This window comes from Lutra lutra, chromosome 7 (genome assembly GCF_902655055.1).
Source record: "Lutra lutra chromosome 7, mLutLut1.2, whole genome shotgun sequence".
Classification (NCBI taxonomy): Eukaryota; Metazoa; Chordata; class Mammalia; order Carnivora; family Mustelidae; genus Lutra; species Lutra lutra.
Window position 1 is genome coordinate 62,243,468 of NC_062284.1, and position 15,460 is coordinate 62,258,927.

Here is a 15,460-nt window from a genome sequence, read left to right on the forward strand (position 1 = left end):
GTGGCTTAGAAGGCAGTCAACATGGTATATGAACCTCTGCTACCTGAGGGTCAGGCGACAGTGTGACCATTCGGCTGCACTTGCTTCTACGAACCATTCTCTGCTTCAGGGTAGCAGTTTAAGGGATATGTTTCTTCCTTTCCAAGTTTGTAATTAGGTGCTTCAGTTCCTTCAATGGTTTCCTACTCATTCTAGGTTCTGGCCTGAGTTCATTTTCTTAGATAACTTCTCTTTTCTCAACTCATTTCTCAGCTCTTCCCACAGCAGGGACTCTCTTTTTAGTTCTGTTCTTTTATTAAACTAATTCTTTACCAAACTAAGCTTTTATCCCTATTGCATTTATATAGTTATTTCTAACATTAGCCACTACTTGAAATGTTTAAGCACTGCCCCAACTCAAATTCATCCTTTTGATCACATCAATGTATAAACAGAAGCTGCTTCTTTTTTTTAAAGAGATTTTTTTTTTTTAAAGATTTTATTTATTTATTTGACAGAGAGAGATCACAAGCAGGCAGAGAGGCAGGTAGAGAGAGAGGATGAAGCAGGCTCCCTGCTGAGCAGAGAGCCCGATGCGGGGCTCGATCCCAGGACCCTGAGATCATGACCTGAGCCGAAGGCAGCGGCTTAACCCACTGAGCCACCCAGGCGCCCCTTTTTAAAGAGATTTTATTTTTATTTATTTATTTGAGAGAGAGAGAGAGAGAGAACATGAGAGGGGAGGGCAAGGGGAGAAGCAAGCTCCCTGCTGAGCAGGGAGCCCGATGCAGGACTTGATCCTGGGATTCCAGGATCATGACCTGAGCTAAAGGCAGTCATTTAACCAACTGAGCCACGCAAGTGCCCTATAAACAGAAGCTTCTATTACATAGGTGTGAGGCTGAATGATTGCCATGGAAGAAAGAACACACATATATGAAGGACTGTCAAAAATGGAAGCTAGATTAGAATAGGCTGAATTATCTTTGTTCACAGTAACTACCATGTCAATCAAATACGTGGTCTTTCTCACCTAACATCTCATTACCAAAAGCAGCCACCAGTGATGTACATTGAAGGGTATGTGACTATCACTAGTCACTCGGCTCTTAATATTACTGCAGCCTTCTGTAATTCATAAACATATCCAAATTCTTTTTTTTTTTTTTAAAGATTTTATTTATTTATTTGACAGAGAGAAATCACAAGTAAGCAGAGAGGCAGGCAGAGAGAGAGGAGGAAGCAGGCTCCCTGCTGAGCAGAAAGCCCGATGTGGGGCTCGAACCCAGGACCTGGGATCATGACCTGAGCTGAAGGCAGCGGCTTAACCCACTGAACCACCCAGGCGCCCCTCCAAATTCTTTTTAAAGTTTCATTTCTGTCTTCTGTTATCAAAATTTGGGGATAATGGGACTTATAAACATGAACTAGAGTTATTACCTATGCATAGTTCTCCAAAGTTCCACTGTTCCTTCTTTCCAGGAAGAATGATAAACTTATTTGTGTCTATTTTTCCTACAGTACTTATTCATAAAAGGCATTCATTAAAGTGAATTTAACTGCCTGTCCCTTGTGTATAAATTACTTGTTTCCCTCCTTCACATGCTCCCCTCCTTCCTGTATCATGCCTTCTTTATCACGTGCTCTCCAACTCTACATTGCATTTTCTCATTCCAATGAAAGAGATCCCTTACAAACAAAGCAAAAAGCTCATTTAACTTATGCTGGTGTCATGAAGTTACCAGCTCCCATTGCTCAGCTCCCAAACCCAAAGGTTGTTATAGAACTTGTAACAATTTTATAAGACAATTCACATTAGGAATCACAATGATAATTAAAAACATGGATGGAGATGAGAACTTAATCAAATCAGTACTACAAAAATGCAAAATTTTCTTATTTGAAAGAATAATAGAATTCACAATGATGATAATGATAATGGTAATTATATATCCTAGTAGTTTAAAAAAAAAGAAAAATTATTTTATACCAGGTCTCAAGAAACTTTTCCGTATCTGGCTTTGACTCCAGTGTCAGACGTTTTTCCAGCTCAAAGCTGTGGATGGAGCGTAACTTCCGCACCAATGGAACATCTCTGTCTGGCTGAGTAATCTCGGAGCGGACACGAATTGGGGAACCAAGGCTTGGAGCATTCAGAATACCGTTTACTTGACCGTGGCTATTCTCTTCCTCGGTAGCAGCCTAGACAAAATATAAAAGAAAACCATGAAAAACATTCAGGTGACTGTATGTGTAGCAATCACTGAAGTCTTTCAAAATAATAAATGCAAATGCTTGGGAGGTGTTTTCAGAAATAAGGTATTCTGGATAGCGACATCATTACATACTTGTCTACTAACCCTTCATAAAGCGAGTTTTCTTAATTTATTCTCAGTTCAGTATTATTCCAGTTTTTTATATTTGGGGTACAAAGATAAACAGTCTAAAAATGTTTACCCACCTTGACTTTTTGTATCCTGTCTAATGAAATACTTGCAGGACTCCATTCCACTAAACTAAAAATAAAACCTGGAAAGGACATTTTCTTGGAGACATAAGTGGTCTCACAAGAGGTAGGATGGGTCACCAAGCCTGAATATCCCCTTGTTCCCTCTCTAAAAAACAAGTGAAAAACCAAACAAAAACAAGAAAACCTGAAACTAGAACAAAAAAGAGCTGGGCAGAGCAGAAGGAGGTTGAACATGACACAGCTCAGAGCAGTGGGGCTGCCTAAGGACAGATGCCCAGAGTAGTACACTTACCAGAGAAATTAAACCTGACCCCAGTACTGGGGTGAGAGAGGGAAGTCTGGTATGTCCATTCTGATTAGAGACCCACAGAAGATACCCAGTTGGTCTCAGACTGGGGGTCTACTCTGGCTACTAGCAGAAGCAGAAGACAATCTCTGAAGGAAGGCTTCCCAATCCCCAGTTTAGGTTTACAGGATTGCCATCAATTATTAACTAATAAGTAAAACACTAAAGATAGTCAAACACACAAGAAGGCATGCCACCATGACTAAGAGCAGAAATAATAACTTTTAGAAAAACATTTAAAACTCCCTAAGATATGAGGGGCACCTGGGTGAGACAGTCAGTTAAGCATCCGACTTGGTTTCAACTCAGGTTGTGATCTCAGGGTGGTGAGATTGAGCCCCATGTCAGCTCTGCACTCAGCATGGAATCTGCTTAGGTTTCTCTCTCTGTCTCTGCCTTTTCCCTCCTCTTTCTCTCTCTTATTTTTAAAGATTTATTTATTTGAGAGACTATTCCAAAGATACCAGATATTAAACTTGTTAAGATACAGAATACAGAACTGTTATGCATCAAATGTTTAAATAAATAAAGGTCATTATCACAAAGATCAATAAGGGATTGTTTGAGATTAACTGATGAATTTAATATTAAATATTCAATTAACAAGTTAAACATCAAATTACCCAGAAAAAGACAAAGTTATTAACCAGTGAACTAGAAGACATAGCAAAAGAAATTACCTAGAATGGAGCACTGCAAGGAGAAAAAAAATACGGAAAAAAAAATTAAATTATATAACAGAATGAAAAAGCGTACATTCACTTGGAGTCCCAGGATGAGAGAACGAAAAGAATGAATTAGTGGAAATATTTTGGTAGGAAATAGCTGTACATCTCCTAGAAATGATATGAAACTATGAATCAAAGATTCAGGAAACATAAGCTATCCTAAGCAGGATAAATAAAAAGAAATGTAAGCCTATGCACACTCTAGATAAAATGCAGAACACCAAAGACAAAAAGAAAAGTTAAAAAGCAGCTGGGGTAACAAAGACAGAGAGCAATGGACCATCTACAAAGAAAAAAAAAGTAAGTAACAGACTTCTGAACACCAATAATTGAATCTAGAGGAAAAATAACTGTCAGTCAAAAACTCTGAACCTAGTATAAACTCTCTTTAAAGAATGATGCTGGGGAACCCTCTCAGGTTCCCTCCCTCCTTGGAAGCTTTGTACTATCATTTTGCTATCATTCAATAAACCTTGCATTGATGCCCACGAAGAAAAAAGAAGAATGATGCTAAAATAAATACATTTACAACTAAGTAAAAATTGAGAGAGTCCCCAAAGACCTCAACTAAAGGAACTTCTAATGGAAATACTTCAAGAAGAAAGAAGACAAGTCCAGGACTTTCAAAAATGCAAGGATATAATAAACATCTTTGAAAAATCCAGACAAATATCACTGATATTAAAACAAAACAGTAGCCAAAACAAAACAAAACAAAACAAAATACCAGAGTATCTGGACGGCTTGGTTGTTTAAGTGTCCGACTCTTTGTTTTGGCTCAGGTCATGATCTCAGGGTCGAGAGACCAAGCGCTCCATAGGTGTCTGAGTGGCTCAGTCAGTTAAGCTGTCTGCCTTCGGCTCAGGTCATGATCCCGAGGTTCTGGGATCAAGTCCCACATCAGGCTTCCTGCTCAGTGGAGAGTCTGCTTCTCCCTATGCTTCTCCCTCTGCCTCTCCCTCTCTTCCTCTCTCTCAAATAAATTAAAAAATCTTTTAAAAAAAATTAAAGGAAGGAATTAACAAGTAGAAGAGAACTAAATACAGGTTAAATTGTGATGATGGGTGAAAGATAGAAACTAAATAACTCATCCCCATGTCAAGTGCCATTTCACAGTATCATACACACAGAGATACTCATGTGGGCTGGCAACTGAGAATGTCACAAAAGGATTTTTTACTGTAAGAACAGTTTCTGCTTCTGGTGCAATAAAGACAGTTACAGTCGACATTATAAAAATCTGACACTGACTTCTTGACTACATTTCACTACCTATTCTTTTTTTTTTTTTTTTTAAGATTTTATTTATTTATTTGACAGAGAGAGATCACAAGCAGGCAGAGAGGCAGGCAGAGAGAGAGGAGGAAGCAGGCTCCCCGCTGAGCAGAGAGCCCGATGCGGGGCTCGAACCCAGGACTCTGAGATCATGACCTGAGCCGAAGGCAGCGGCTTAACCCACTGAGCCACCCAGGTGCCCCTCACTACCTATTCTTAATTACTATTAGTCCGCATAGGGCTTCTTCTTTTGTCTTTTTTTTAAAATAGTTTATTTTTCTTTTAAAGAATTCTTTTAATTCAAATTTGTTAACATATAGTGTATTATTAGTTTCAGGGGTAGAATTTAGTGACTCATCAGTTGCATATAATACCCAGGTCTCATCACAAGTGCCCTCCTTAATGCTCATCACACAATTACCCCAACCCCCATCCACCTCCTTTCCAGCAACCCTCAGTTTGTTTTTTATAGTTGAGAGTCTCCTATGGTTTGCCTCCTTCTCTGTTTTTATCTTTATTTTATTTTTCCTTCTCTTCCTCTATGTTCATCTTCTGTGTTTCTTAAATTCTATGCAAGAGTGAAATCATCTTGTATTTGTCTTTCTCTGACTGACTTATTTTGCTTAGCATAATACCCTCTAGTTCTATCCACATCATTGCAAATGGCAAGATTTCATTCTTTTTGATGGCTGAGTAATATTCCATTGCAGATAAACCACATCTCTTTTATCCATTCATCTGTCGATGGACATCTGGGTTCTTTCCATAGTTTGGCTATTGTGGACATTGCTGCTGTAAACATCAGGGTGTATGTGCCCCTCTGAATCACTACTGTTTGTATCCATGCAACTGCTGGGCAGTTCTATTTTAAACTTTTTGAGTTAAACTGTTTTCCTGAGTGACTGCACGAGCTTGCATTCCCACCAGCAGTGCAGGAGGGTTCCAAAGAGGGCTTTTTCAGTAGCCAGACCACAGAGCAGCATGTCATATCTATGCTGAGAATGATTTTACAAAGTGACTTCCATGACTGAATGTATATGCTGTTAATTTTTTTAATTATTAAGTTTAACAATATAGTATGTAACTTGTCTGAAGACAGACTAAGCCCCTCAGAATTGATCATGGAAAATTCTTTCCAAGATACATCTCACAAAGCACAACTAGCCAACTTTCTATCAATGATGTTAACAGGTATGAGCCCAAAGTCTCATTTTACACCTATAAAATTAACTTCCATCCCAACTAAATCTTTATAAAATCATAAGCAGCACCAAAAGCTAATTGGTTCATAATTCACTGCCCCTCCATTCCCATTTAGCCTCATCTTATCTTCTATGAAAATGGAAATGACAAGGACAGTAAGATCAAAAAGAAATTTGAGTACTAAAGAGTACTGCAAGAGTACGAAAAATTAACCATTTAATTCAGAAATCTGTATCTCTCCCCATACTTAAATATTGGTACTGTTTAGAATCCTAAGGAAGAAAAAATCATGTCAATTATTCAATATCCACTTTATCAGCTTCTGATTATTTTGGTGCTTTCCATTTCTAGCCCCTGTTTCCCCACCTCCACTTAAGACAATTTTCACAACAGGTACTCCTAGCTCCTCAGGTCCACACTAAAGAAGGGGCCAAGAGTCTTGTCATATTATTTAGAAAGACTATTAACTTCTGACCTACAGATGTCTCTTCTTTCAGTCTCAGTGTGATTTTTTTTTTTTTAAATGCCTTCATCTTTTCCACCAAATACAAGATGAAAATTAATGTTTAGTGTCTGTATCTCACTGTTATGGGCAAAATTAGCCAAGATGTTGTAAATACAAATACATAAATCACTAGTAATACAATTTTCTATCTATTTCTCATCCAAAATTAAGAATCATGATACTTTGTTACAGCAACAGAAGGAAAATATTAAGCACTTAGGAAAGAAACCCCGTCCTATGCAAGAAATACACACCTTACAAATCCCAAGCTTTATCTTGTTCCTGTTCGCATCCATCTCTTCCCAGACATCCTTCTCCTGGGGACGTGGGTGTCCCAAAGATCCCGGCAATTTATCTGGTGACACACCAACAGGGATGCCATTCTCCCCATCACTAAGCTGTTCATCTGGAAACACCTCATCTGTATTTTCCCGAAGCAAGTCTCCTGGGATGGGAGTGGCATTGGCAATTCTAAAAATGTGGGGTGAAAGAAAGGTAGAACTTTAAAATACCAGAATCAAAGATTACTATGAGACTATCTTACACTTTGCTTCTGAATTTAAATGATCAAGTGTATACATAATTAGAAGAGTAAGACAAAATAAAAAAACAAAACCTCAGAAACTTAGGCCATGCCAATTCTACAAAATAAAACTATTTTTTTTGAGGGGCGAGGGGCAGAGGAAGAGGGAGAGAGAGAGAATCTTTTTTTTTTTTCCCCAGCGTTAACAGCATTTATTGTTTTTGCACCACACCCAGTGCTCCATGCAATCCGTGCCCTGGAGAGAAAGAATCTTAAGCAGGCTCCACAGCCAGTGTGGAGCCCAACGCAGGTCTTGGTCTCATGACCCTGAGATCATGAACTAAGCTGAAGTCAAGAGTCAGATGCTTAACTGCCAGCCACCCAGGTGCCCCAAAACATCTATTTTTGATGAGGAAAATTTGCAGGATGATCTAAAAATACAAATTTTAATATAATAACTCACTGATTTAAGAATCACTTTAAAAGTAAGAAATATTTGGTCTAGGGGCAGTGGTTGGCTCAGCAGTTTAAAGCCTCTGCCTTCAGCTCAGGTCATGATCTCAGAGTCCTGGGATCGGGCACCCCGTCAGGCTCTCTGCTCAGCAGGGAGCCTGCTTCCCTTCCTCTCTCTCTGCCTGCCTCTCTACTTGTGATCTCTGTCAAATAAATAAATAAAATATTTTAAAATAAATAAATAAAAAATTTAAAAAAAAGAAATATTTGGTCTATTTTCTAATAAGTCTTGTGTCTATTTTAATAATTTCTACTCTTTACCCATTTTTTTTTAAAGATTTTATTTATTTATCTGACAGAGAGAGATCACAAGCAGCCAGAGAGGCAGGCAGAGAGAGAGGAGGAAGCAGGCTCCCTACCGAGCAGAGAGCCCGATGCGGGGCTCGATCCCAGGATCCTGAGATCATGACCTGAGCCGAAGGCAGCGGCCCAACCCACTGAGCCACCCAGGTGCCCCACTTTACCCATTTTTTGCTGAGAGTAACAAAAACTATAAACAGAAAAATGTCAAGTGTCATTATGACATAAGTGGGTATGAGATCAGTTATATATATATTTATTTTTATTTTTTTTAAAGATTTTATTTATTTATTTGACAGAGAGAAATCACAAGTAGGCAGAGAGGCAGGCAGAGAGAGAGGAGGAAGCAGGCTTCCCGCTGAGCAGAAAGCCCAATGCGGGGCTCGAACCCAGGACCTGGGATCATGACCTGAGCCGAAGGCAGCGGCTTAACCCACTGAGCCACCCAGGCGCCCCAGTTATATATTTTTAATAGTGTAAAATGTACATTTGCTTCTTCATTTACAGACTTTTTACAAGTATCTACTCTATGCAAGGCTCTAGGAACATAAAGAGGAGAAAGGAAATTCTTGCCCTCTGGGTGAACTAGAAATACTGTAATTATACAGAACAATTATACAGAACTGCATGAACTGACCAGCAGCAAAATAAAAAAATATTAATTGACATTTGTCAATATATTTCTTTCAAAGTAATTTCGTGTCCTATTTATATGACTGGTTGTCTCTCCCTCAGAGTTCTGGCTTGTGAGGAGCTTTTTCCAGTTCTGTTATTACTTTTTAAGTGATCAGGTCCCTATCAGCTTGCATGTTCTGCAACTCTACTTTGTACACTAGTTTGTTTTGCTTTTCAATATTGCTGACTGAACACAATATTTACCACACAGTGAAATCTTTTCTAAGTGATCTGGAATGTCTAAAAGTAGAGAAGAACCAGTTTTCAGTAGACTATACTGACACACACAATTCTTCTGAGTGGGAAAATAGGCATCTTCTCAGTCTACACCTAGCCCACGTGTCATCCATATGTCATGTTGTGAGAACAAAGATCAGTCATTCTTCAGGGACTTGTCCTGCCTGAGCTGATGACCTTCATTACCATCTCTCCCTATTGGGTCAACAGTAGACAATGAATCTCATCTCGGTATGTTGTAGGTATAATTTAGAAAAGCACTGATAAGGGGGCACCTGGGTGGCTCAGTGGGTTAAAGCCTCTGCCTTCCGCCCCGGTCATGATCCCAGTGTCCTGGGATCCAGCCCTGCATCGGGGCTCTCTGCTCAGCAGGGAGCCTGCTTCCTCCTCTCTCTCTGCCTGCCTCTCTGCCTGCTTGTGATCTCTGTCTGTCAAATAAATAAATAACATCTTAAAAAAAAAAAAAAAGAAAAGAAAAGCACTGATAAGAGCTCCCAGGGAAAAAACCTTACAGCCCTGTAAAAACAGTTCTTGTAGTTCTGAAACTGGGAACACACTGAAAAGGGAGTTCGAAAAAAAGAAAGAAAAAAAAAAAAAGGAAAAAAGAAAAGAAAAGGTAGTTTGGCCTAAAATAGTTCCTATGAAAGGGTTTATTCTAAAAGTAACCAAAGTTCTGGGCGCCTGGGTGGCTCAGTGGGTTAAGCCGCTGCCTTCGGCTCAGGTCATGATCTCGGGGTCCTGGGATCGAGCCCCGCATTGGGCTCTCTGCTCGGCAGGGAGCCTGCTTCCTCCTCCCTCTCTGACTGCCTCTCTGCCTGCTTGTGATCTCTGTCAAATAAATGAATAAAATCTTAAAAAAAAATAATAATAAAAAAATAATAAAAGTAACCAAAGTTCAAAGATAAATAAAGTTCATGAAGTTCATAAATAATACTCTCACATATACTTTTGCACTCACTCGACTCCTGAATGTAGGATAATTTTTCTGGGAAGGAATTTCTTTCTTTCCATAGCTCAAACTCCAGATTTGGATCAGAGTTACAGGAGAAGGGAGAAAATAGTAATTATGTAAGGAGTAAAAATGGGCAAATGAATGCAGAGAGGAACCTGAGTCATGTGGAAGAGAGCCCGTGTGGGGAAGTGGTGAGAGCCAGTAAGGAGCTCCAAAGATTTTTCAGATAGAAGTTCAATATCCTTTACTGACTGACGCATACAAAGGACACCAACATAGATGTGCTACATGGTAATCCAAATGTTTATTGAAAGAATTCCCTTTGTTCATGAGGAAAGGGAGTGACAAAAGAATCAATATCTGAATTCAGTAAGTTCAGTCTACCAGCCCCACATTTTTTCCCATTTTCATCAGTATTCTTCCAAATCCTTTTTTCCCTATGCCTAAGCTACTATTCTGCTTCTTTCCAACTACCCCAGTTCCTTGGCATCTCCTTCTCCACTCCTGAGGAAACAAAGCACACCTTGACCTATGAACTGCTTCTATTTTTACTCTATCTTGGTTTCCCTCTTCTCTCTGATACTAAACACTTCAAGGGGCTCCCACAGCTTCCCTACATGGGCTCTCTTCCACATGACTCAGGTTCCTCTCTGCATTTATTTGCCCACTTTTACTTCTTACATAATTACTATTTTCTTCCTTCTCCTATAACTCTGATCCAAATCTGGAGTTTGAGATATGGAAAGAAATTCCTTCCTAGAAAAATTATATTACATTTAGGAGTCGAATGAGTGCATATGTATACATGAGAGTATTATTATTTTTTTAATTTTATTTTTTATAAACATATAATATATTTTTATCCCCAGGGGTACAGGTCTGTGAATCGCCAGGTCCACACACTTCACAGCACTACATGAGAGTATTATTAACACGTGGTTTGTGTTGGGTGGTTGCAGGTAAGGTATAAATTACAGAAGCAAATTAAGGAAGAAAAGTAAGGACATGTATAGAAAAATCAGAGAGACATCAAGAAAAGCAGAAAGAATGGACATCCTTTTCACACTCTCTTCCCCACCATCTAAGGCAAGGCTCGCCAACTAGGGCTATGGGCCACATCTGACCTGCTCACCTATTCTTGTCAATCAAGTGGTATGGCAAGAGTCCTGCTCCTTCATTTACACACTGTCTGTGGCTGCCTTAGCACTAGAAAGGCAGTGGTAGTGAGGACAGAGACAGCAAAGCCCACAGATATTTAGGTCTGCTATAGAATCAGTATTTTAATTCAGAGGTCAGCAAATTCATCCACTTCTTAAATGCTAGGCCTGTAGGCCTTATACTTTTCAGGTAGATTCACAGGCAGACTCTAAAACTTGTGGGCAAAATTACGATGAAAAACAAGTTTATTCGAATTGTCTCAAAGTATCTTCCCACAAAATACTTCTTACAAAGTAAAGATAGTAACTTCACAGTGGAGAAACCTAGCTAATATCACCCTAGCCCGATTAACAACATTAATAGGATCAGTAATAGGACAAACTGACATTATGTAGCTCCTTATTTAATACCAAGAATTTCCCTCTTTAGTATATGTGCTGCCGAAGCGAGCACAAGAATTTCCCTCTTTAAATGTTTAAAAAAAAAAAAAAGAGTACTTTGATAGGTTTCTAAGTTTCCAGAAGGATGGGCTTTTGACATTTTTGTTCTTGTTGGAAAGTTCTAATTCTACTGTAGTGTGATCAGATAGTATAATACTTGTGCTTTATGGGTCTACTTATATGCTTTCCTGATGACCTAATAACTGATCAATTTTTATTAATGTTCCAGAGGCACTTGAGCAGAAGGCACAAGCTCTATTATCAGGGTGTAGAGTTAAAGATCTATCTTATTGAACCTATTCTTTGTCTATTTCTTATTCTTTGTTCACTTGATCTGTCTTGTACTGAGTTACATAGGATTTCCAATTACTTGTGTGTTTCTAGCTATGCCTCCCTGGATCCTCTGTAATTTTTGCTTCCTAAAGGTGACTGATGGGATTCTCAGGACTAAATATTAACAAACACCGTATTAAAGGGGCACCTGGGTGGCTTAGTCAGTTAAGTGTCTGCCTTCCAGGGTCCTGGGATCAAGTCCCACATTGGGCTCCCTGCTCAGCAGGAAGCCTGCTTCTTCTCCCACTCCCCCTGCTTGTGTTCCCTCTCTTATTGTGTCTCTGTCAAATAAATAAATAAAAATCTTTTTTAAAAAAATGCTCTTATGAAATAAGTCAAGCAGAGAGAGTCAATTATCATATGGTTTCACTTATTTGTGGAGCATAACAAATAGCATGGAGGACAAGGGGAGATGGAGAGGAGAAGGGAGTTGAGGGAAATTGGAAGGGGAGGTGAACCATGAGAGACTATGGACTCTGAAAAACGATCTGAGAATTTTGAAGGGGTGGGGGGTGGGAGGTTGGGGGCACCAGGTGGTGGGTATTGTAGAGGGCACGGATTGCATGGAGCACTGGGTGTGGTGCAAAAATAATGAATATTGTTATGCTGAAAAAATAAAAAAATTATTAAAAAAAAAATGCTCTTAGTCCCACTTTCTTATTTCACCTTGCCACTGAGTTTCTCAGGTTTCAATGGTATTGTCCTTCAGGGACTCGAACAAGTGCTATCCCTTGTCTGCATTCCATTTGCACTACTTTCTCTCTAGTCCTTTTAAATGATTTTTTTGGGGGGGCGGAGAGAAGGGGTAGAAGGTGAGAGAGAATCTTTTTTTTTTTTTAAGGTTTTATTTGTTTGAGAGAGAGAGAGAGAGAGATCACAAGCAGGCAGAGAGGCAGACAGAGAGAGAGGGGAAAGCAGGCTCCCTGCCGAGCAGAGAGCCCGATGCGGGGCTCGATCCCAGGACCCTGAGATCATGACCTGAGCTGAAGGCAGAGGCTTAACCCTCTGAGCCACCCAGGCACCCTGGTGAGAGAGAATCTTAAGCAGACTCCACACTAAGTGTGGAGGTGGACACAGGGCTCGATCTCACCACCCAGAGATCATGACCTGAGTTGAAATCAAGAGTTAGACACTTAAAGGACTGGGCCACCCAGGCACCCCTTTAGTCCTTTTACATGATTTATTTTCATTCTCTTAGGGCTTTTTTCCCCTTCTGCCTTTATTCAATGCCCTTTATTAAATTTTCATTTGCGTCTATTCTCCTTTGTGCAACTTTATAATTTTTTCACTTCGAAGACATCTTTTTCTTCCATTTGTTTCCCGACCTCAATCAACTCTCATTTGTTCCTCTCTCTTCTCGTTTTCTGTTTTCTCCCAGCCCCCTCTACCCTGTGGTCTATTTCTGTTCTTAGTTTTTAACTTTCTGATTCAAGGTAGTTGTCCTTATCTTTGAATGCACGAGTATATTTGCTTCCATTTGGGGTTTTATTTTATAGTTTTCTTCTTCTTCATGGCTACTTCTCTGAGGGGAAATTTCCTTAGCATGAATTAGATTTTCTCTTCTGATTTTTTTTCAGTAACATTGAAATCTTTCACTTCAAATCTGTTCATTTTTGTGGTATTAGAGTATTTCATGAGATTCGTAGTTTAATTAGTGCCCTCTTCTGTCAATGTGGCAAAGTCCAAACAATTTAGGGGATTTTTATTTGTTTTTATGGTCAGAGAGACACAGTATCCTCTGACTTCATAGTTCTCCCTCTGTAGGCTGTTAAATTTTACTTCCCCTTTGCCCTTCTGTGATTATTGATGTACTGCCTTCAACTTGAAATTCATCTTTTTTGCCAGTTCTATGAAAGTAGATCTGAGCTCTTTAGCTATTTTCCTTTGCCAGCTAGCCCTGGAGCTCTGTCCGTAGAGGGCACTGGAGAGACACTGCAGGAGGAGAGTGCTCTGCTGTGGGTTCCAGTGTGCCGCTTGGCGAGTCTCTCCAGTGCGTGTGGCTCTCCCTGGCACAAGGATCCTGCCACATCCCAGCATCTTCAGCACCTGTCTCTTGCAGCACAAAGACCGCAGCAACCAACAGCTTCCCTGAGCAATTCCCACTATCTAGAAGAAAGTAAATAGCTTTCTCTGCCACCCCGGAGAATAGATTTGCATTAAGTTCCAGAGGGCAGATTTTCAGCAAATTCTACCAGGCATCAGAGTGACTTCCCCGCCATCCAGTAAGCAACGGACATATGCTCTCCAACAAGGTCAGGACTCAGCCCTGGTGCTGGTGGGGCTCAGTCTTGGGATGCTGAATCTCAGCCCCTGGAGTAGGAGCTTTACTTGGTATTTGCTATTCCTGTATTCTCTACTTCCTACTAGTCTATCCCACATTACTCCAATTCTGTATTATAGCTACTAATTCCTTATATCATCTTCCCCTGTTCAAATTACTATGCAGTTTCTCTCTCCTGATTGGATCCAAAACATAAATGTTTTTTCCTTCACTGTTCAACTGATAAAAGGCATTTTCTCCTTTTTTTTTTTGTCTTTTTTTTCTTCTTTCTTTCTTCCATAAGCTGTATGTTTTGAATCATGCCTATTTATACCTCTCTGTCTACCTGAACACTTTCTAGTAATTACATTTGTAGGATGGGATTAGTTTTTCTGGTGTTGGCTTAAAATCAACCTTAAGTCCTATTTCAAATTCTCTTCCTCTGCATGGTTTTTATTGATCTGCCTTTATAAAGCCTTGGGGCAGAGTTGAGTAAGGCGGGAGCGTGAGAGAGTTGGTGGTTTTGATTTCTCTTTTTACTTCTTTTGGAGTTTAGGCTAGGTATCCTTTATCTTCAAATTATGGTGAGGATGTGGTTTTTGCATAGTTTTATTTCTTCTTTCTCATTATTGCTTTATTTTAGGAGGAAACATTGGGAGATGGGAACTTAAACTGTCTTCACTGACTTCAGTTACCCCGAACTCCTTATCATCTGGATTTCTACAAGTTTGAGACTCACCTACTTCTAACAACAATCAAAGGAGAAGGAGAACAAAGGCATGAAAACAAGAATCAAAATTTTAGAAAGGCTCTAGCTCTGTTGCTAGTTTTTACTTAGTGTTGATGAGTCACTCAGCTAGTGTTAGGAGTAGCTCATGTGTTTGTTTGTTTTATAAAAGATTTTATTTGGGGCGCCTGGGTGGCTCAGTGGGTTAAGCCGCTGCCTTCGGCTCAGGTCATGATCCCAGGTCCTGGGTTCGAGCCCCACATCGGGCTTACTGCTCTGCAGGGAGCCTGCTTCCTCCTCTCTCTCTGCCTGCCTCTCTGCTTACTTGTGATTTCTCTCTGTCAAATAAATAAATAAAATCTTTAAAAAAAAAAAGATTTTATTTATTTATTTTAGTGAGTACTTTTAACAAATCTCTGTGATGATTCTAATCTAGCTAGTCAGGGCCCCTCACTTAGAACTCTTAGACAAGCTAATCAAGGATATCATACCTAGTTAAACAAGTCCATGTAAGCTTTTCTGATTCGATAAGCTCTAGTGATCCCAACTTTCAATATAAAATCAAACAATGGATTAGTGATAAACTTCCCCAATTATAAGATGATTTTTCTCTATTTACTTTTTTTCTTTGTTACCCAAACATTTTAAAGCAACCAGAGCAGGTAAAAACGGATTGGGGGGGGGGGTAGAGAACGACCCCCCCCCCCAATTTATTTAATAACAAACAAGCAACTGTATTTAATGCATGAAGAGAAGAAAACAAACAAACACAAGATGATGGAAATACACCATAATCTGTTCCTAATATACTTTGCAAACTAAATCACTTATTCATA

The 15,460-nt window shown here is 39.6% G+C and overlaps 1 protein-coding gene across 5 annotated transcripts in view; it reads right to left on the minus strand.

Moving 5' to 3' along the window:
- The window catches only part of TTBK2 (tau tubulin kinase 2), a 164,225-nt gene that overhangs the window by 25,596 nt on the left and 123,169 nt on the right, over positions 1–15,460 (minus strand). For all 5 annotated transcript variants that reach the window (XM_047738246.1, XM_047738247.1, XM_047738250.1 and 2 more), the window contains 2 exons: positions 6,761–6,977; positions 1,970–2,181 (listed from right to left, as the gene is read on the minus strand). In XM_047738246.1, the coding sequence (XP_047594202.1) occupies positions 1,970–2,181; positions 6,761–6,977 (429 nt within the window). The remainder of the gene's footprint in view (positions 1–1,969; positions 2,182–6,760; positions 6,978–15,460) is intronic.